The 23,602-nt window shown below is 33.9% G+C and overlaps 1 protein-coding gene across 5 annotated transcripts in view; it reads left to right on the top strand.

Annotated features, from left to right (window-relative positions):
- Positions 1–23,602, top strand: part of LOC123259302 (transcription factor EC) — a 435,681-nt gene that overhangs the window by 311,357 nt on the left and 100,722 nt on the right. For all 5 annotated transcript variants that reach the window (XM_044719664.1, XM_044719665.1, XM_044719667.1 and 2 more), the window contains one exon: positions 12,693–12,873. In XM_044719664.1, the coding sequence (XP_044575599.1) occupies positions 12,693–12,873 (181 nt within the window). The remainder of the gene's footprint in view (positions 1–12,692; positions 12,874–23,602) is intronic.

The following is a 23,602-nucleotide window of genomic DNA, read 5'->3' on the forward strand; positions in this document are numbered from 1 at the left end:
ATTAAGGACCGGTTTTAATATTTTCGTAAAAACATGGGGAGCTGTACAGAGCCCAAAAGGAATGCATGTGAATTCATATAGACAGCCTTTGAAAATAAATCGTAAAAATTTTCTACTCGAGGGTCTCACCGGTATTGAAAAATAGGTATCTTTAAGATCTAAAGTGCATAAAAAATACTTTTTAAAAATTAATTTTATAGCTGACCTCAGGTCTTTGAGTTTAAAGTGCGAAGTGTTAATAAATTGATTTAAAGTTTTTAGGTTTAAAATAAACCTTTTAGATCCATTTGGTTTAGGAACTAGGAAAAAAGGGGATAAAAATTGGCCCTCTACTGGCTCACAAGCAACAATAGCACCCATTGCTATTAATTAATCAATTTCAATCTGAATTGACATTTTTTCTGAGACAGAAAAATTTATTTCCCTGGTCCAGCTTAATGCCTGAGGAGGTTGAATAGCAAAAGATATTTCATAACCTTCAACACAACTTAAAATAAATTTGTCGGTAGTTATTTTTTCCCATTCATGGAGAAAATTACTAAGACGACCTGCTATTGTTATTACCTCTATTTCTTCCTGTCTTTATAAGTTGTTCGGTTGGTCTTGGTCTGGTTGGATGTATTGCTGTATGCTGACCTGCTGCTCTGGGGATTCGACTTGGAGAACTTTTGGTGTGAAGTTCTTGGGCCTACATGCGAATTCCCCTGATTTGCACGTGGGCTCTTCAAGTTTAAAGATCGCGAGGTGACAGGCTTGTGGTTTGTTTTTGTAAATTTATTGAATGAAGTAGTCGTGGACGTAGGAGGAGTGTTCTTCATTTCCTTTCCGATCTTCTCGATAGACTTAACCGCCTTGATTTTTTCTGTCAATTTTTCGCCATAAAGAAACACACCTGGCTTCGTTTTTTGAAGCAGTTCTTTTATTGGCTTTGAAAGAACCGGCGAGATAAACGATTTTCTGGCGGATGATATTTGAAAATGTAATTGAGCAAGCAATTTTCCTGTGTCTGCGAGTCTTTCTAAGAGTACAAGACGATCTACTGGCTCTTCGTCGTCTTTTAAGATCAGGGAAATAGAATCTCCTACAGCTGACATTGCAGAACCTACTAAGTTTTGTTCTGCTGTAAAAAGCTTATCTCTTTTTACTCCAGATTCATTTAATGTGACCAGTACTTCTTCGTTTAGCTCTGGAGCTTCTAAATTAATATTCCCTTTACGAGAATATTTGTCTAGTACTGACTCTTTGCTTTCTTTTGGAAGACCTTCAAATAGCCAGGTAGGCCATCTAGCTACTAGACTCGGATGTAAATCCAGATCTTTTTTATTCCCTGCAGTTGGGTCCGCATCTAGAACTGTTTCAACGTCTTCATCTAAAACTTTCTCTTTACTGAGATCAGTCTCAGCTGATGACGTTAATGTCGGGTCTGATGGAGCCTCCGTCTCGACAGCCTTTTCCGGGGAATCAGTTTCTGTATTAGTAACTTGTTCAGATTCTTTTGCCGATTCAGCAGTATCGGTTTTCTCATGGTTATTTGGAGGTATGTTTTCTTTAGATGTTGAGGTTGTCTGACTACTACCTGAAACATTTCACGATGGTTATCAATGGCACTAGAATTTATTGCCTCCTTCGTGCAAAAATTACTAGCCCAGAAAAGCACATCAGTGTTTTATACCTGTTGAAAAAACACTGATGCCCACGAACAAATGTTCACGTATACTTGTGTAAGTGTCCATGTATATATACATATATGTATGTATATACATTCTTGCTGAACACATGCACATACTTGTATACATAAAAAGAAAACAATTTACTTGTAATAAGCCTGTGTATGATCACATAAACTCACCAGTTTTTTCAAAATGTTTTTGTGTTGTGTTAATGAAATCTCCAAGCACGCGTTCTAACCTGAAATCTCTTTTCTCGATGATTTCGTTGTCATCTCGTTCTCTGCTGCGCTTTTTACTCTTTCCCATATTGATGGAAATATTAAAAAATTAAGGACAATGTTTTTTAATAAGATTCTTTAATTTGTTATGCAAGATAAAATTATAATTTATTAAAAAAAAAATTTTTCTCTGAATGTGCTTGGCTAGCACAAAAAACGTAATGAAGAATGTATACACCAGAGTGCGCGGGAGGCTTACCCGCGGTAAGTTTGAATTTTACTCTGAATTTTGTGGCTTGAAGTGGTGGAAGTAGCGGTACTACAATGTAATCTCGAAGAACGAGACTCGAAATATAATTATATTTTTGTGCTCGAAGAGCTCAAAAACGTAACAAGTGCAATTTTGAGCACTTAAGTATGGAATTAGCGGGAAGTTGCAAAGATGGCCTTTAAGGTCAACCGTTTTTCTAATTTTTTTTTGTTTTTTGCTATTTCTAAATGAGGTTCAGATATGCGAATACATAGTATTGTAATTTTGAGCATTAAAAAATTAAATACACGACCTAGAATTTTTAAATAATCAATTGTTTTCAACTTCTTTTTATTTTTTGGACATAATCTTAAAGTCAGGCTTAACACATGATATAGTTTCTTATTTTTTCAACGCATGATAAATTTTATCCGATTCTTCACTTTAATTACAGTTTTCAACGCCAAATACCTCAAACAGATATTAATTTTCAATAAAAGAAAAGAAATAATGTGATGAAAATATCAACTTTTCTTCGGTCTTTCGAATAAATGTTTACTTATTAATTAATTAATTAATTAATTAATTAATTCCATGTTAATGAAACGATGAGTGGCGTCAATAACTTGAAATGAAGTAAAAAAAGGACAAATAATCAATTATATCATGTGTTAAGCCTGACTTTAAGGTTATGTCCAAAAAATAAAAAGAAGTTAAAACCAATTTATTATTTAATAATTCCAGGTCATGTATTTAATTTTTTAATGATCAGAATTACAATACTATGTATTCGCATAGAAGAAAATTATGTATTCGAGAAGAAAATTACAATTGTTATTAACAAAAAACTGTTAAAAAAATTAGCCGTCCAGCTTTTTGGTAGAATCTCAAAAAGTTTAAGTGATAGCTCAAATATTAAAAAAGATTCTGAAAGAGCAGAAAATTTTAGTAAAAAAGTTCTTGACTCCCGGAATTGTAGCTCCAATGTTTATAATTTGAATTAAGCGTTGAAAATCGGCTTTTGCGCGGCAGTTTCGGCATGCGCGCGCCACCACTCTAGTTAGCGCAGTTTATAAATAATTTTTTTAAGCTATTAAATATAAATTAAAAAATTTGAAAAAATTCTGGTGTCATCTAGATACTTTAAACAATATGATTCCGCGGTAATAAAAGTTGTATCACCATTTTTCAAGAAATTATTCAATTGTTAATTAACATTTTTTTTACGGGTTTGTGTTGTTATAAAAGGCGGTATAAAAGTTTAAATAATTAATCTATAAATTTTTAAAAATCTTGGAGCCCTTTTTATAAACATACTCAACGATATGGCGTTATAAAAGTTAATAAAACATTTTTATTTCATTAATTATTAATTTTTAAAGCAACAAAAAAATTAAAATTTTAACTAATGTATATTAAATAATTTTTTTTTCTTAAATCTAAGTGATTACAGATTTTATATTTTTTTTAGGCATCAAATGATTATTTTTCAAATTTTTTTATGCCATTTGTTTATAAAAAATTTATAAACAAATGAATTAATTAAATATTTTTGAAAAATTTTTTTTCACTACATTGTTTGCGTAAAACAATTACGATTAAAAAAAAAAAATTTTTTTCTTAAAAACAATATCTTATTGTTTATAATCGTTTTTTTCATATTGTGATTGTTTAAATAAATGATTAAGGAATCGTTTTTTTTTTAAATTATAATTTTTATTTCTTAAAATAATGGCAAAAAAAAATTTTTTTTTGTCAACAATTTATTCATTTATTTATTCAACAATTTGTTATAAACAATTTTTTTTTTTATTTTAATTCTTATCTAAAAGATAAAAAAATTACAAAAACAGCAACTTACAACAAAATGGCAAAAAAAATTTTTTTCGATTTTTTAAAAAACATTCGGATTTTGAAGCACGACAAAGTCTAAGCACTGACTCGATTTGTCAACAAACAAATTGCTGTAACTTTGGAACTATTGCAGATACAGCTTTCGACCTTAAAGTCGTTTTTACACAGTATAAACTAAGCTTTGATATAAATTTCAAGCCTAATGTTTATCTCTTTTAGTTCTTTAATTACACGCATTTATTTATGAAAATTTGCATTTTATATTTCTTACAAGGCTTATATCTCATAAACAAATAATTTTATGACTAATATACTTCAGAACTTATTTGTTACTTGATAATTAAACTATTCAAATCTATTTTTTTTATATTTTTAACCTTATTTGTTTATGAGATTTTTCAATTTTTTAAAAATTATTTTCTATTTTCTCTTTTATTTTTCGGAAATAAATTGAAAGGTGGAAATAGGAGACAAATCGTGAGAATAATTAGCAACATTCGAAAGAAAAATGATTTTAATTAATTATAGATGAAAATAATGCAACGGTGTTAGAGTTTATTCAATATTATTATTATTACAATGAAATATTTTTCTCAATATGAATAATCTATACTTCTATGCTAATATTAATCTATACTAATCTATACTATCTATACTAATATTATAAAAAAGAAAAGATTTGATTGTTTATTTGTTTGTTTGCATTGAATAGGCTCCGAAACTATTGAACCGATTTAAAAAATTCTTCGATTGTGGGGAAGCTACACTATCTCCGAGTGACATAGGCGATATTATATTATAATTAATTTTGGAATTTTCGATGAATACCCGTGTAAAGCTGGGGCAGACTACTAGCAATAAATAAAATCGTGAAATTGATTTTAACAAAATGATAAACAGTTAGAATTAATAGTTTCAATTTCTATGTACTTTGAACATCTTAAAAATGAGAGTGAAAATATAAGAAAGTTTAAAAAAAATTGAAAAATCTCATAAACAAATAAGGTTAAAAATATAAAAAAAATAGATTTGAATAGATTAATTATCAAGTAACAAATAAGTTCTGAAGTATATTAGTCATAAAATTATTTGTTTATGAGATATAAGCCTTGTAAGAAATATAAAATGCAAATTTTCATAAATAAATGCGTGTAATTAAAAAATTAAAAGAGATAAACGTTAGGCTTGAAATTTATATCAAAGCTTAGTTCATACTGTGTAAAAACGACCTTAAGGTCGAAAGCTGTATCTGCAATAGTTCCAAAGTTACAGCAATTTGTTTGTTGACAAATCGAGTCAGTGCTTAGACTTTGTCGTGCTTCAAAATCCGAATGTTTTTTAAAAAATTGAAAAAAATTTTTTTTTGCCATTTTGTTGTAGTTTTTGTAATTTTGTTGCTATTTTTGTAACTTTTTTATCTTTTAGAAAAGAATTAAAATGAAAATAAAAATTGTTTATAACAAATTGTTAAATAAATAAATTGTTGACAAAAAAAAAAGTTTTTTTTGCTATTATATTAAGAAATGAAAATTATGATTAGAAAAAAAAACGATTCCTTAATCATTTATTTAAACAATCACAATATGAAATAAACGATTATAAACAATAAGATATTGTTTTTAAGAAAAAGTTTTTAACTTCCCGCTAAGAAAATCGAAGATTTTCAAAAATCGGGAAGTTATTGGTTTTACCCCGTTTTTCGAAAATCGAGTTTTCATCAGATCTCGACGTTTTGAGGTCCTAGGAAGCTTCCCTAACTACTCCCGCGAGGTTGTCACTATGTCTGTATGTATGTATGTATGTGTGTGTGTGTGTGTGTTTTTTTTTTTGTTTTAAGGGGGGGGGAATTCTTTTTACGGATTCTAGGCATAGTTGTTTGGCCTGGATATGTGGCGACTCGACGCAGTGTCATACTAAAACTCGACGCTAGCACCCCTACCCACTAAACCCTAAACCCCTTTTCCTCTTTCCCCTAATCCCTCATGAAAACCGCCGTTAGGCATTACTTCGTGAGGGGAAGATCTAGCTACTGCTCTTTCTTCTGGTAGCTAAGGTGTTATTTTACCTTTCTTCTAGTTGTTGTCATTTGCTCTTCTTCTTTCGATGGAACGCAAGTCTATGAGGATGTGTGTGTGTGTGTGTGTGTGTGTGTGTGTGTGTGTGTGTGTGTGTGTGTGTGTGTGTGTGTCTTTCAGAGGGGGGAATCCTTTTTGCGGATTCCAGGCATAGCTGTTTCGCCTGGATATGTGAAGACTCGACGCAGCGTCATACTAAAACTCGACGCTAACACCCCTACTCACTAAACCCTAAACCCCTTTTCTTCTTTCCTCTAATCCCTCATGGGAACCGCCGTCAGGCATTACTTCGTGAAGGAAGGAACTAGCTACTGCTCTTTCTTCTGGTGGCTAAGGTGTTAACTACCTTCCTTCTATCTTCTGATATTTGCTCTTCTTCTTTCGGTGGAACGCAAGTCTTTGAGAACTTCTGTTGCAAACGTATTGGTAGCGTTCCAGGCAGCTTCTGATGACAACATTGCTTTCACTAGTGAATCTGGTTGCATTCTCTGGTTCAGGATCCTCTCCCACTTTTAAGCTGTGGATCGAAACGAGAACATACAAAGAAGACGTGCTCCGCATCTTCAGCAACTCCTGGGCAGGACGGGCACTCCGAAGAGTCATCGTGCTTAAAGCGGTGTAGATACTCTCGAAAACACCCGTGTCCTGACAACATCTGCGTAAGATAGTAATTAACGTCGCCATGATTCCGGTTAAGCCAAATGTCGATCCGAGGTATGAGGCGGTGCGTCCACCTACCCTTCTCTGCAGCATCCCATTGTAGTTGCCATCAGCCTATGCTGTTCTGCCATTCTTCAATTCTAAGTTCTTCAGGGCTTAGTGCAGTTGACCTTTTTCGTTGGTAAAGGGCTCGTCTTTTCCTGCTAGAACTCTAAGAGGTAGGGTTCCGGCAATGACGCATACTGCTTCTTCTGATATAGTGTGGAAGGCACTAGCTACTCGTAGGGCACTCAGTCGATATACTGGTCCAGCTTTTCTCCATGATTTCTGGGTTTCCAGTGCATCAGCCCAAATGGATATTGCGTAAGTGAGCACTAATGTGACTACTGATGACAATAGTAGCCTCCTGCTCTGCTTTGGGCCTCCGACGTTCGGCATCAATCGTGCGAGACTAGCTCTCACTACTGACGCTTTCGTACAGACGTGTTCCACTTGCTGCTTGAAGTTGAGTCGGGCATCAAGCATCACTCCCAGATATCGTATATGAGGTTGTGATGTGATTTCTCGGTCACCGACTTTTAGCTTAATTGTTTCAACTTCTTTTCGGCTGGTAATAAGCACTGCTTCGGTCTTCTGCTTGGCCAGTTGTAGGTTCACTGTATCCATCCACTGGTTGATCTTCTTAAAAGTGATGTCAAACAAATGTTGAATCTCGTCGAGGTGTTTGGCGACGATCAGTGCGGCAACATCATCCGCATACGCTACCAGTTTGACACATCTTGGAAGCTTCAGTCTCAGGAGCCCGTCATACATGATATTCCACAGAAGTGGACTAAGAACAGAGCCCTGTGGCACTCCACCGGTTATATCATACTCTTTCGGACCATTCTTTGTATCGTATTTCAGCACTCTATCTGTAAAATAGCTAATCACTAGTCTGCGAAGATATGTTGGCACGTTCTTGTGTGTGTGTGTGTGTGTTTTTTTTTTTTTTTTTTTTTTAGGGGGGGGGGAATCCTTTTTACGGATTCTAGGCATAGCTGTTTGGCCTGGATATGTGGCGACTCGACGCAGCGTCATACTAAAACTCGACACTAACGCCCCTACCCACTAAACCCTAAACCCCTTTTCCTTCTTTCCTCTAATCCCTCATGGAAACCGCCGTCAGGCATTACTTCGTGAAGGGAGGATCTAGCTACTGCTCTTCCTTCTGGTGGCTAAGGTGTTAACTACCTTCCTTCAATCTTCTGCTATTTGCTCTTTTTCTTTCGGTGGAACGCAAGTCTTTAAGGACTTCTGTTGCAAACGTGTTGGTAGCGTTCCAGACAGCTTCTGATGACAGCATTGCTGCTACAATTGTCTCTGATTGGATTTTCCTCTTCAGGATATTCTCCAGCTCATCTCGCTGTGGGTAAAAACGTGGGCACTCAAAGAAAACGTGCTCTGCATCTTCATTGACTCCTGAGCAGGACGGGCACTCCGGGGAATCATCATGCTTGAAGCGGTGGAGATACGCCCGGAAACAGCCGTGTCCTGATAACATCTGTGTAAGATAATAGTTGACCTCACCGTGACTCCGGTTCAGCCAAACGTTGATCCTTGGTATGAGACGATGCGTCCACCTACCCTTCACTGTGGCATCCCACTGTAGATGCCATCTACTTATGCTCCTATGTCGCTCTTCTGTTCCAAGCTCCTCAGCGCTTAGTGTGGTCGACTTCTTTCGTTGGTAAAGGATCCGTCTTTCCTCAGCTAAAACTCTGAGAGGCAAAGTTCCGGAGATGACACACACTGCTTCCATAGATATTGTGCGGAAGGCACTTGCTACTCTTAAAGCACTCAGACGGTAGACTGGTCCAGCCTTTCTCCATGATTCTTGCTTTTCTAGTGCGTCCGCCCAGATAGATATTCCGTAAGTGAGCACTGATGTGACTACAGATGATAGTAGTAGTCTTCTGCTCTGCTTTGGGCCTCCGACGTTTGGCATCAGTCGTGCTAAGCTAGCTACCACTGCTGATGCTTTTGCACTCACGTGTTCGACTTGCTGCTTAAAGTTGAGTCGGGCATCAAGCATCACTCCCAGATATCGGATATATGGTTGTGATGTGATTTCTTGTTTTCCGACTTTCAGTTTTATGGTCTCTATCACTTTTCGGCTGGTAATAAGCACAGCCTCAGTCTTCTGTTTAGCCAGTTGTAGATTCATTGAATCCATCCACCGGTTAACTTTCTCAAAGGTGATACCGAACATGTGGTTTATCTCATCTAGGTGTTTCGCAACGATTACGACAGCTACATCGTCTGCATATGCAACAAGCTTGACACTTCTTGGAAGAGTCAGTCTCAGCAGGCCATCATACATGACATTCCACAGAAGTGGACCCAGAACAGAACCCTGGGGTACACCTCCGGTAATATCATACTCTTTTGGACCTGTGTGTGTGTGTGTGTGTGTGTGTGTGTGTGTGTGTGTGTGTGTGTGTGTGTGTGTGTGTGTGTGTGTGTGTGTGTGTGTGTGTGTGTGTGTGTGTGTGTGTGTGTGTGTGTGTGTGTGTGTGTGTGTGTGTGTGTGTGTGTGTGTGTGTGTGTGTGTGTGTGTGTGTGTGTGTAAGTATCTGAATCGCTTATAACTTTTGAACGAGTTAACCGATCGGAACCAACCAAACGGCGTTCTAAAGAGTTCCCTCAAACTTGGATTTTCTGAGAATTTGAACCGATTCGGACCGATAGATTTTGGGAAATTTTGAAAAATCTCAAAAAAAATAAGAAAAAAATCATTTTCGAAAGTGGTTTTTTTGGAATAACTTTTAAACGGCTTGATCGATCAACTCCTAAAACTAATCCGCCCTTAACCTTGAAAAACCACGTCGATCACCGCTGATACGGTCAAAATCGGTTGATTCGTTCGAGAGATATCGTGAACGAAAGAAAACCGAAAAAAGTGTTTTTTTCACATAACCGACATTTCTTATCGGATCGTTTTTGATGTAATAGAATAATTTTTAGAGCTTAAAAAACTGCGTCGACCGCTGCCTAAAACGTAAAAATCGGTTGATTGGTTCGAGAGATATCCTCAACGAAATATTTGGAAACTAGAGTTTTTTCAACATAACTCCGATATTTTTTGGAATGACTTTTAAACGGCTCTACTGATCAATTCCAAAAACTAATCAGCTTTTAACATAAAAAAACTACGTCGATCACCGCCAACCGCGTAAAAATCGGTTCATTCATTCAAAAGTTATTGCGGTTTAAAAATTTGAAAAATTGTGTTTTATCAAACTTCTATCAGACCTTTGAGCTCGAAGAGCTCAAAAGCATGAGGTTATCTCTTTAAGCTCAGAGAGCTCAAAATAACACTTAAATAGTATTTTTGAGCTCAGAGGGATCAAAAACATCATTAGTGCAATTTTAAGCACCTAGGTATGAAATGAGCGGGAAGTTGCACGGATGGCCTTCAGGGTCTACTGTTTTTCTAATTTTTTTTTTCATTTCAATTCATTATAGAGAACTTCGTATGACTCTATCAAGTACTATATCCATAAAATGAAACAAAATAATTAATTGAAAGTAACAATGGGCTTTCAGACCTGACCATGTCTAATCAGGCCTTATCAGATCAATTCATGCCTGATCAGGCATGGTCATTTTTCATGTCTCATCAGGCCTGAAGACTCATGCCTGTTCATGTCTGATCATGTTCTGATCATTTTTCCCGGGCAAGCGGTAAAATATGAACTAAAATATGTGGAAAAATATTTTTTATTTATTTACTTGAAAATAATTTTTTTTTAATAAGTTGAATACCCGATTTTACCTGGCAAAGTTCAATTACTTGCTCACTTACCCGTTCAATGTCGAATTACCCGAAAAATGGGTAATTACCCGGACATTGGCAACACTGATATTACACATTGTTTATTGGTATTTCAATTAAAAAAAAATTAGGAAAACGGTTGACCCTAAAGGTCATCTCTGCAACTTCCCGCTAACTCCATACCTAAACGCTCAACATTTCACTTATTTTGTTTTTGAGCTCTTCGAGCTCAGAAGTCTGATAGAAGTTTGATAAAACACTATTTTTTGAATTTTCAAATCGCAATCACTTTTGAATGAATGAACCGATTTTTACGCAGTTGGTGGCATTCGACACAGTTTTTGAAACCTCATAACGAATTTTAAGTTTAAATCGATCAAACGAAGAATTTCGAAGTAATTCCAAAAAAAACACTTTTTTTGAAATTTTTCGTTTTCGATAACTCTCGAAAGAATCAACCGATTTTGACGGGACTGGTGGCAATCAAAGTGGTTTTTCAAACAAGAGCGGGATAGTTTTTGGAATTGATCGGTGCAACCGTTTAGAAGTTATTCCAAAAAAACGATTTTTTGAAAATTTTATTTTTGAGATTTCTCAAAATCTAACGAACCGAATTGATTCAAATTTTCACGAAATTTAATGGCAATGAAACTCTTTGGATCGCCACTTATTTCGATCCGATCGGTCAAGCCGTTCAAAAGTTATAAGAAGTTTACATACATGCACACATACACACACACACACACACACACACACACACACACACACACACACACACACACATGCAGCCGCACGGACACCATCGCGGGAATAGTCAGGAAAGTTTCCTGTGATCTTGAAACGTCGAGATCTGATGAAAACTCAATTTTCGCAAAACGGGGTGAAACCAATAACTTCTCGAATTTTGAAAATCTTCGATTTTCTCAACGGGAAGTTAAAAAAAAAATTTGGAATTTAATCAGTAATATCTCGGATTTCCCGTATATGTTTTTTAATAATTTAAAATCTCAGGTTGCTCTCATGAAAAAATCAATCGATCTCAGGTGGGCCGAACAGCTAGACTCGTGATAATTATTACAATTTAGGGTAAAATGACACGGATTTAAGCTAGGTGTCACAAATAAATGAAAATATGACTAACTGCTTAACCACTACTTAACTATTGCATTTAATTATAATAAAAGAAAACTAATAGATTGGTCGAGGGAACACGGAGCAGAGCTCCTTGCTCTATAAAGTTCCTCGATTGACTGCCTATTAATTAGGCTACATAATTGTACAGAGATATTATTATTTCGATTTTTACTTGCATACCGTTCTTGGTTTTTACAAGGCTGAGTAGATGGTAGCTGTCGCATTCCGCGAGTGCGCCACCGTCCTGTGTTTTTATACTGTCCTTGTTTATTCAACGCTTTTTTGGACCCCAGCACGTCCTCTTTTCACTCCTGTATTTTCACTACATAATCAACCTTATTTTTCGCACATTTATATACTCAAATCTTATTATTATCACTGCGGCTGTGGACCGACTTGTGCTTTTCTGTACTGTATTTATCCTATTCCTCACCCCTTTCTATCGGTTGTTGGAATAGTGGCGATGGGGAAACGACAAAGAAAACCCATACCAGTACAGTTCAGCTACGGGAGCGACCCCCGACGGTTGGTATTGGAACTATTCGAACAACCGTCGGGGCTCGAACCCTCGCATCACGGCATGATGTGCGAGCGAACTAACGGGATAATGACTTAACCCGCTCGGCCATCATGCCGCTTATTGTACAGAGATATATTTCAGCCATTTTTGATCTCGGGTTACCTCCGAGAACGTCGTTAAAGCCCGGGGGTCCTATACTAAATTGCATGTTTCTACTATCCACAAGCCATGGCGATTTCTTATCGCAGAGATTTCCGTTACCTCGTTGGAAGTACCAGCAACGAAAATCTCTGTATGAAATTTAATAAATAATTTGCGTATAATAATTTTTTTAAATCCATGAGAACGTTACAAATCACTTATTAAAAATCTAAAACTATGTTAAAATTTAACTATGATCACTGATCAAGCTTTTTGACTTTTTCTATTTTTTTTTTACTTTGACTTAAATTATTTTATAAATTTTCTCTTTATTTTTTTTTTTTTTTGACTAGGCAGAAGATCTCTTAGATGACATCTTATCATTTGAAAATGGTTCACTGAAAGATAGTCAAACCGGCAGTCACACAACTAGTTTACCAGATTTGCAAATAAAACCAGAACCATTGTTACTCACCGACGCAGAGATTCATGCTCTTGCAAAAGATCGTCAAAAAAAGGATAATCATAATATGAGTAAGTTAAATATCACGACAAGATATAGTTTATAGTTGTATCTAGTAAAAGTTTTTAATTTATGATGTATCATATCGTACTTCAGAATCTACAGCCATTGTTTATACGGCAATATATTCCAAATTTCCTTAAATAAACTTAAATGCTTTACAAAAATTAGTAGAGTTAGTTTCTATGCTTTTATAGTGGGTAGCAGCATGAAAAAGCATAAATGATAAATTTAGAAAGCGGTAGAGTTTATAAAATTAAGAGCCGTAAAGTTTCCTCACTTAAGAGCCATTCTGAGGAAGAAACAATCGATGAAGAATTAAACAGACAATAAGCCAAGTAAAAAAAATATTTTATCAGCTTTGAAAATTTGAAAACACTGTCGAAAGTGCAATACATGAAATGAAAACAATTTTAATTTTGTTAGACTCTCTACTTACTGTTTTATTTTTGTGACTTGAAGGAAAATAATTTATTAACTATAAATTATGTAATAATTGTTTATACTATTTTACCTTAATTCCGAACGGAAAAAAAATTTCATTTGAATTTTTAAGCTATCTTATTTGGGATTATACATTTAAAAAATAATCGGTAGAGGCTACCGATTGGTAATCGGTAGAAGTTACCGATTTTTTTTCGGTAGAGGCTACCGATTTATATTTACCGAAGAAATACTTTTTGGGGCCTATAACTAACGTATAAATGACATGTCAACATGATTTTCATGTGACAGCAACATGATTTTCATGTGGCAGATAATCCTTTATTAATAAATTGATGAAACTTTTTCATTGTAGTCGCTTTTTGTTACTACACGGAAAAAAAATCCTATGAAAAATTACAGTAGTAACATCGTAATCTAGGACTAGACTTTCAGTAACTTGATTTTTACGATACTGCCGTCTACAGAATACAATTTGAATTATTGAAAATTACGATGTTATTTAGTAAATTTTTTTTCCGCAAGAGCAAGTGAATAAGAACGCATACTATATGTTTTAATAAAAGAGAGACAGAGTCCAGTAGTTTGCGACGCCACCACCGAAAGATGACCAACTACTGTATGGAGGGTCTTATTATGTGACTGAACAGAAATTCACATGTTCCTTCCGATAGTGTAAGGGGATAAACCTTGGACTTGTGGTGGAGAGGACACCGGGTTCGATTCCTCGGTGATACAGAATTATATTTTCGGTAACCTAAACTTTTTTTTAATTTGAGTGATAGAAATTTACGATGTTGCATCGTATAAATTACGATGTTTGAGTTCTGGTCCGGCACTACAATGTCCTATACTAAAAATTACGATGTTTTCATTGTAATTTTTCGTACAATTTTCTTTCCGTGTATTGCAATCACTTTGGTAACGATTACCATCATGGGAACGGTTATATATTATTAATTAAAATTTGTAAAAATATTGATTGATGAAATTTTCGATGATAAACGCCCGAGTCGAAATTTAACGCCGACGTAGAAACTCCATAAGTAGGATTCCACTCGGACTTGTGGGCTCAAAGTAGATTCTAGTGGCATGTTAAATTAACTCCGACTTTAGACCTTTTAGTAGCCGAAATTTCCGTTTTTGAGACTAGAAGGTCCAAAGTTGGAGCTGGTAGAGATAAAAATTAGGTCCGATATTAAACCCCTGTACCCTACTTTATGATAATAATAATAACAACACAATAACAGCAATATGATGATAATAATAATAATAGTTCATTTTCAAGTCTGGCCCATGCCATTTGAAAAAAAATGATAAAAAAAGAACTTTTTAAGTGTCATTTTTTTATTTGGATTTTGATGTAAAGCTAATGCAAGATTAGACCGTTTGACTCTTAATTTGATCCTAACTTTCGCAACTTATAGAATTAAAGTGGAATTCGCATTCCGTTCTAACCGAGATTCAAACCCGAGCCACGCGCTTGCCAGACCGATAACTAACCCCTACACCGTACGACCGATGAGTTAATGCACATCTCATCATTCTTATAAACTAAATCTACAAGGTGACGAATTGTGACGGCTTATTATTTATAAAATTTATGTTATTTAATATTGTGTTTTGATGAAAATCAACAATTTTTTACGAATGTTTATTAATTAAAAAAATGCAAAAGTTATGACCCAGATTTTACTTTTTGTATTTGAGTATTTTAGTTTATTTTTAGTTAATTACTTAAAAATTAATAGAAACAATTATTGTTATTAGTGCGGCGATTATTATTTAATTATTGTATTTATTTAGTTAATAATTTTATATTATTGTTACCGAAGGTATGATTAAATTAAGAAAATAAGCGTGTGAGAAATTATTACGAAGCCGAGCGGATTAATTGTAAAAGAAATTAAAAGACTGGGAAAATTATTCTAAGTTCCGAACAAGATTTAGTATGGGAAAGTGATGAATGGATATAAAATGAAAGAAATGACGATTATTATTTTGTAAGAAATAAATTAGGTAAGCGAAAATTTTATAAGTCCCGAGGACAATTTAGTATGGAAAAATCAACGAATGGATATATAATGAAGGAAATTGCGATTAAAATAATAAAGAATTGTGAATTTGACGAAACGAATGGATAGAGAATGAAGAAAATTGCGATTAAAATAATAAAGATTTGAGTTTCAAAAATAAAAACTTAGAAATTGGCGAGACGAATGGATAGAAAATGAAGAAAATTGCGATTAAAATAATAAATAATTATTTTTGAATGCTAGTTCGAGAACACCGGACAGGTGTCTAAAACGACTCTTCCTTTTCGTTACAAGAGAGTTAGGCAAAAAATGATAAACGCCAAAATTTGGCTCGATAAAGCAAGCAGTAGCTTTCTCGGGAGAATTACTCGGGCGAATACTCTTCACCAAGTAATTCCAGAGGATGATACTCTACCTGGAGTCTGACCAAGGCTCAGGTAAGTATCATGAACCGACCGGATGAAAGTGCTTCTCCCCGTGCCGAAGCCTTCAGCTGAGGTACGGTAGGTGATCATAAGCCGTGTAGGTGGGGGCGAAGAGGACACTCTCCATTCGCTCTCGGGGTAGAGGTTTAGGCCCAGGGGTGACGGCTAGTCTCCTGGGGAAGCGGGGAACCAGCTTTTGAAGTTTAGTTCGCGATTTTGACGCTCACGGCGAGTGAGAGTATGTGTGAGAAGAGTGTTCTAATATATTGTTTATATTGTTTAATTTGTTTATATTATTTATATCGTTTATTAACATGATCAGGCCAATAAAGAGGTTTTTCTTTTTTTCTTCGATTTATTTAAAATAAAGTGTTTTGTTTATTATTTTGTTATTGATAATGTAATCCCCGTTTATGACCCTGGACTCCGGCGAGCAAATTTCGAGCCGGGGACAAATAAATTATTATTTTATTTATATAATTTTTGGAAAACGTGGACGTTACAAAGTCAACTTCTTATATTTCTAAAGATGTTGTACATACTTTTGTATATTTTTAATATTTTACTGTAACTTATAATGTTTAAAATTATCAATATTAAAAATTCAACTGTAAATCGTTATATTTTAATTTTTTTAAGACCATTTTAATTTTGACAATACGCAATTGTTTTGGCTTAACAATAAATTAAATAAACACTTGTTAATCCATTTACCTGACTTAGTGAAAAATTTAAGACCTGTATGGGCTCATACATGCTATGAATCTAAAGTTTTCAATGGTCAAATATTCAAATTATCAAATTGAACCATCATCAGCAAATGAATATGTGTATTATTGAAGATATTGAAAAAAAAAAATAATTTGGAAAAAAATTTTGAAAAATGCCAAATTTGTCAAATTTTGAATTTTTGAAAATTGTCAAAAATGACGGTCGACATTAAAATTTTGGCTCAAATTTTTTTGTACAATACCTTGTACTGATCTTCAAAGATCCTAAATTTTTAGAACTGTTTTCTGTTTTTTCAAAAATGTGAATTTTTTAATTTAAAAAAAAAAATTTTTTTTTTGTTTTTTGCAACTTCTAAATAAGGTAAAGTTATGCAGATACATAGTATTGTAATTTTGAGCATGAAAAAATTAAATGCACCACGTGGAAATATTAAATAATAAATTAATTTCAACTTTTTTTAGTTATTTGGACGTAATCTTAAAGTCAGACTTAACACATGATATAATTCGTTATTTTTTCGTTTTTTTACTTCATTTGAAGTTGTTGAAGCCACTAATCGTCTTCTTAACATGGAAATAATTTGAAATTCGAGATTAAGCAATATTAATGTGCAGAAATTTGTAAGTAAACAAGTTTTCGAAAGAACGAAAAAAATAGATATTCTCATCCCATTATTTCTTATTTTTATTCGAATTAATATCGGTTGGAGTTATTTGGCGTTAAAATCTGTAATTGAAGTGAATAAACGGACAAAATATATAATGCGTTAAAAAAATAAGAAATTATATCATGTGTTAAGTCTGACTTTAAGATTGCATCCAAATAATGAAAAAAAAAGTTGAAATTAATTAATTATTTAATATTTTCACGTCGTGCATTTAATTTTTTAATGCTCAAAATCACAATACTATGTATCTGCATAACTTTACCTTATTTAGAAGTTACAAAAAACAAAAAAAAATTTTTTTTCAAATTCAAAAATTCATATTTTTGAAAAAACAAAAAACAGTTCTAAAAATTTCAGGATCTTTTAAGATCAGAGCAAGGTATTATAAAAAAAAATCGAGCCAAAATTTTAATGTCGACCGTCATTTTTGACGATTTACAAAAATTCCGAAATTGACAAATTTGGCTTTTTTCAAAATTTTTTTCCAAAATGTTTTTTTTAATAGCCCCAAGTGTCCCCTTTCAAACAAACGAATGAAAATTCCTATATCTATAATAGCATTCGAGATATTACAAAAACAAAATTGAAAAATTGAAAAAATCGCGAAATTTCGAATTTGCAAATCTTTTGAAAAAAATTTTTTATTTTTTTTCCTTTGGCAGAATTTTGTTTTATGATGGAAGAAAACTTCTGACCAGTATGTATCCAAATCGAAAGGGGTCCATTCCAACTATTGGTCGATTTGACATGGAATGACCCAAATATATCTAATCATCATAGTCATTTTTTAAAAGAGTTAATTCTTTCTTAATTTGAATCTTACAATATAGATTACAAAACAAGAAAAAGAGAAACAAAATTGGATAATTTTCGAGAGTTTCAAATAGAGTCAAATAAAACTGAAAAAAAAATTTGACAATTTTAAGAAAATTAAAAAAAAAATTTTTTTTCGTTGCTCATTTTACTCCTTTTTATAGTTTAATTTTTCATTTTTTACCAGTATTATGATATTGCTTCTGCGATGCTGCATTATTTTCATGTTTTATAATAAAAAACATAATTTTCTTTATACGCCTTTTTGACTCTAAGAAAAATTTTTATAAAACCGAAAGGGCATATATACTTTTGAAATACGCCCTTTTGGCGTTGGTAAATTAAAAAAAAATTTTTTACCGATCTTGACGTTTTGGACGATTCTGAGTTGATAAGCAAAAAAAAATTTTTTTAACCTTTAATTTTTTTATCATCATAAATATTTTAAAAATAATTAATAGAAATTTATTAATATTAAAAGACTGATATTGTCGGACGTGAGGGTTCAAAATCGGACCTCTCGGTGAATGTTCGGATCCCTGGGTTCAAAGTCGGAGTTAAAGGATTACAGGGCTCTCAGTCGGATCTATTCCGGGTTAGAGGGATCTATATAGGCTCTAAATTTCGACTCCGGACGTTTTGACAGAGGCGTACTTCAAATGAAAGGTCTTCTGGTGTTACACTTATCGAGACCTTTCATTTGAGTCTTCACACGATTTTTTTCATACATTTGTGAAATATATACACGGAAAGAAAAGTGAAGGAATTTTTACTATTTCACTATAGTAATTTTTATTAAATTAAATAGTAACGGTGGACTATACTTCTCATTTAGTAATTTTTACGATCTACTATTGTAAATTTTATCCAACAAATAACATTAGCAAGAGTCTTAAAAAGTCGAATACTATAGAGCAAATTATACAATATGTGTTTGTGAACTTTACAATTCAACTATTGTAAAAATTTACAGTTGGTTTTTTTAAAAGAAATATTAGAGAGGGAGAGAGACAGAAGGTTGGACTAATTGGTACCTGTACAGTAATCGAAAAAAGAAACCGACATTTTCATGCTATCTGAGAATCGAGCCCAGAACTCTGTGCTGGCAGCCAAAGACTCTCTCTCTACGCTATCCGAGGTAAACTAAGACTCATATCGTTACCGATATTGTTAACGATATAAGCTCATCCTGGTGTTACACTTAATTAACGAGATCTTTCATTTGAGTACTCACATGCATTTTTGATATATTTTTCATATATACATTAGGGTGTGTCATTTTTAGGCAATATTTTTTTTTTTTACTGCTATACCAGAAAATCTGGTAGTATATAGAAAGTAAAAAATTATGCCGCTGAGCTAAAGGTTTTAAGTCCAATAGCGGCTTAGCTCATCAAAAAATTCGATTTCCCATTTAAATAACACAGGAAAAATTTTTTTTTTGTTTCAAGTGGACTTTTCGTTATTAAAAAAATTTTTTTTCGAAAAACCTTCTAACGGCTTTTGTAGGAAATTAAATTTTCTACAAAAATATCTCTTTGGACGAAGACTGTAGAACCACTATTTTCGAAGTTATAGCCCGTTAAACGGTAACATTTAAAAAAATACACATTAAATTCCATTTAATTTTCAATTTATTACTCTTACATGAATAATTTAATTTTATTGTACATTTTTGAGCATTTAAATTTTTAATTAAAGTATTGACTCGTTTCAATATAATAATCTAAGTCAAATTATTATTAAATAGTTATTACTATTGTGAAATAATAACTGAAAAATGTTGAAAAAGCGGAAAAGCGGGGATCAGGTTTAGGTCTGGATATCTCAATTAAAACGCGTAAATTATTATCAAAATTAACACTATAAATTTATTTACACTAAATACAAGTTATATTTAATATGTTAAATAGCGGATTGTTTAAATAAAAGCGGATTTATAATACACAGCGTGGTTAGCACAAGCGATACCGGTTGACACGTGGGTGAACACTCTGCCGGCACTGTAAAAGCGGTGAAATAAATGCACAAATAACGCAATTTATCTGTAACAAATTAGAGCGAATTATTAGCGGTTAATTTAAGCAATTTAAATTATAAAAATAGTAGAATGCGGTTAATTAACAATAAGCGAAAGTAAAGCGGAATTAATGGCGACTAGTTGCAACGAAAGCGTGGAAGCGAAAGATAATAATAATAATGCGTCTTCTTCCTCGTCGACTTGGGGAAGAAGGCTGATTGCGCATGTCAGCGGAGCGATCAGCCAATCACACCACCGAGACATGGAGTGATCAGTCAAGCTAAGCTTTCATAGGCGGTTAGTTTTTGCGGGAACTAGCGGTAAAAAGGTGCGTCTCTTGAATTTGGGAGTCCCCCAGGAGCGAGTTAATCGCTACTGGGCCTTGTTCACCGAACAATAACACTTATGGATTGAAATCATATTTTCGCGCATATTTAAAGCAATATATTCCTTAAAAATTTATCTGTTTCAAGAACAATTTTCACTCAGCCGGACAGAGGCTTCGGGACTCCACCACATTTGTATTTTCATCGTATTAGTATACATAAAAGCATGGTATTGTGCGCCTTCAGCAATCCAAGCTCCTCGACAGGATTTAGAATTTATGAAAGATTTACTGAATTATAAAAAAATAAATAAAAATATTTCAGAAGTAGCGTCAAAAAAATTCAGCAATCACTTGTGGTATTTATCTGAATAACTTATTTGTTTGTCATTATTTGATAATAACGTTAGCGCAGAAATCAAATTACAATTAATTGAATCAATTCAGAAAAAAAAAAGTCAAATTAAAAACTTTAAACGATTTAATGTAAAAAATGTTAATATTAATTCCTTACTAAACAAAGAATTGTATAACTTTGCATCAGAAGACTCGATGATTATTTTTAAAAGGGTGGAACTCCCAACTGATTTTTTAAATTTACATCTTGATCAGTGGATATCTGACAAAAGTTACAATACGTGCCTCAAAATTTTAAAAAATTTACACGTTGTTAATGATACTGCGGAACGGGCGGTCCAATTGATGGAAGCCTACAATAAAAGCTTAACTGATGAAGAGCAAAAACAGTACTTATTGCAAGTTGTAGCTATGTACAGGAAAAAATTTCTAAATGCTAACAAGCAAACGTTAATGTTACCATTTTTAGATAAATTTGACTTAGATTATTATATTGAAACGAGTCAATACTTTAATTAAAAATTTTAATGCTCAAAAATGTACAATAAAATTAAATTATTCATGTAAGAGTAATAAAATGAAAATTAAATGGAATTTAATGTGTATTTTTTTTAATGTTACCGTTTAACGGGCTATAACTTCGAAAATAGTGGTTCTACAGTCTTCGTCCAATTTTTGTAGAGATATTTTTGTAGAAAATTTAATTTCCTACAAAAGCTATTAGAAGGTTTTTCGAAAAAAAATTTTTTTAATAATGAAAAGTCTACTTGAAACCAAAAAAAAATTTTTCCTGTATTATTTAAATGTGAAATCGAATTTTTTGATGAGCTAAGCCGCTATTGGACTTAAAACCTTTAGCTCAGTGGCATAATTTTTTATTTTCTATTTACTACCAGATTTTCTGGCAGCACTGGAAATTTTCATCTCTTACTTTTTACAATAGCAATATTGTATTTTTTCATAAATAAATAGTATTTTTTCTTCTAAAATATTTGACAATTAATAGTAATAAAAGTATAGTCCAGCTTTACAATAGTTGTATCGTAAATTTTCCCAGAAATTTTTTCCCGTGTACAGTGAAAAAAGATATAAAATAAAAAATTAAAAAATCCAAGTAACCGATATGATTGTATATGATTTTCGGAAATTAAAAAAAATTTTGTTGTAAATTTAAAAATTAAAAGAAACAATTTTGGAACGTACTTGGTGTGCGTCATAGTGTACTTCAATTTTTTTTTTAAATCTTAGCAGATAGATTTTAGAAATTTCATAAAAAGTGAAATATTTTGTAACCATGCACACTAAATACGTTCCAAAATTGTTTCTTTTAATTTTTAAATTTACAACAAAATTTTTTTTAATTTCCGAAAATCATATACAATCATATCAGTTACTTGGATTTTTTAATTTTTTATTTTATATCTTTTTGTAAAGAAATAAAATTTTTTTTTTCTTAATAGTCTTATGAACGTGGACTTGGCGCGATTTTTTTTACAGTAAAACTGTTTTTGTTTGGATTTTTTTATCAGTGTACCCTTTGAAAAAAATTTTTGAGAATTTTTTCAAATTTTTTGAAAATCGAAAATGTTTTTCGAAAATCGAGTTTTCAACGGATGTTGAAGTTTTGAAGTCCTAGGAAGCCTCTCCGGATGTTTCCGCGATGATGTCCGTACGTCTGTATGTATGCGTGTGTGTGTGTGTGTGTGTGTGTGTGTGTGTTTTTTTTTTTTTTTTTTTTTTTTAGGGGGGGGAATCCTTTTTACGTATTCTAGGCATAGCTGTTTGGCCTGGATATGTGGCGACTCGACGCAGCGTCATACTAACTCGACACTAACGCCCCTACCCACTAAACCCTAAACCCCTTTTCCTTCTTTCCTCTAATCCCTCATGGAAACCGCCGTCAGGCATTACTTCGTGAAGGGAGGATCTAGCTACTGCTCTTCCTTCTGGTGGCTAAGGTGTTAACTATCTTCCTTCTATCTTCTGCTATTTGCTCTTTTTCTTTCGGTGGATCGCAAGTCTTTAAGGACTTCTGTTGCAAACGTGTCGGTACCGTTCCAGGCAGCTTCTGATGACAACATTGCTTCTACTAGTGAATCTGGTTGCATTCTCTGGTTCAGGATCCTCTCCAGTTCTTCACGCTGTGGATCGAAACGAGGACATACAAAGAAGACGTGCTCCGCGTCTTCAGCAGCTCCTGGGCAGGACGGGCACTCCGAAGAGTCATCGTGCTTAAAGCGGTGTAGATACTCTCGAAAACACCCATGTCCCGACAACATCTGCGTAAGATAGTAATTGACCTCACCGTGATTCCGGTTAAGCCAAATGTCGACCCGAGGTATGAGACGGTGCGTCCACCTACCCTTCTCTGCAGCATCCCATTGTAGTTGCCATCGGCCTATGCTCTTCTGCCGTTCTTCAATTCTAAGTTCTTCCGGGCTCAGTGCAGTTGACCTTTTTCGTTGGTAAAGGGCCCGTCTTTCCTCTGCTAGAACTCTAAGAGGTAGGGTTCCAGCAATGACGCACACTGCTTCTTCTGATATAGTGCGGAAGGCACTAGCTACTCGTAGGGCACTCAGTCGGTATATTGGTCCAGCTTTTCTCCATGATTCTTGGGTTTCCAGTGCATCAGCCCAAATGGATATTCCGTAAGTGAGCACTGATGTGACTACTGATGACAATAGTAGCCTCCTGCTCTGCATTGGGCCTCCGATGTTAGGCATCAGCCGTGCGAGACTAGCCCTCACTACTGACGCTTTGGCACTGACATGTTCCACCTGCTGTTTGAAGTTGAGTCGTGCATCCAGCATCACTCCCAGATAACGGATAAATGGTTGTTGTGTGTGTGTGTGTGTGTGCGGCCGTATGTAAACCTCTCATAACTTTTGAACGGCTTGACCGATTTCATCGCGGTTGGCGCC

The sequence above is a fragment of the Cotesia glomerata genome, linkage group LG2, assembly GCF_020080835.1.
Source record: "Cotesia glomerata isolate CgM1 linkage group LG2, MPM_Cglom_v2.3, whole genome shotgun sequence".
Lineage (NCBI taxonomy): Eukaryota > Metazoa > Arthropoda > Insecta > Hymenoptera > Braconidae > Cotesia > Cotesia glomerata.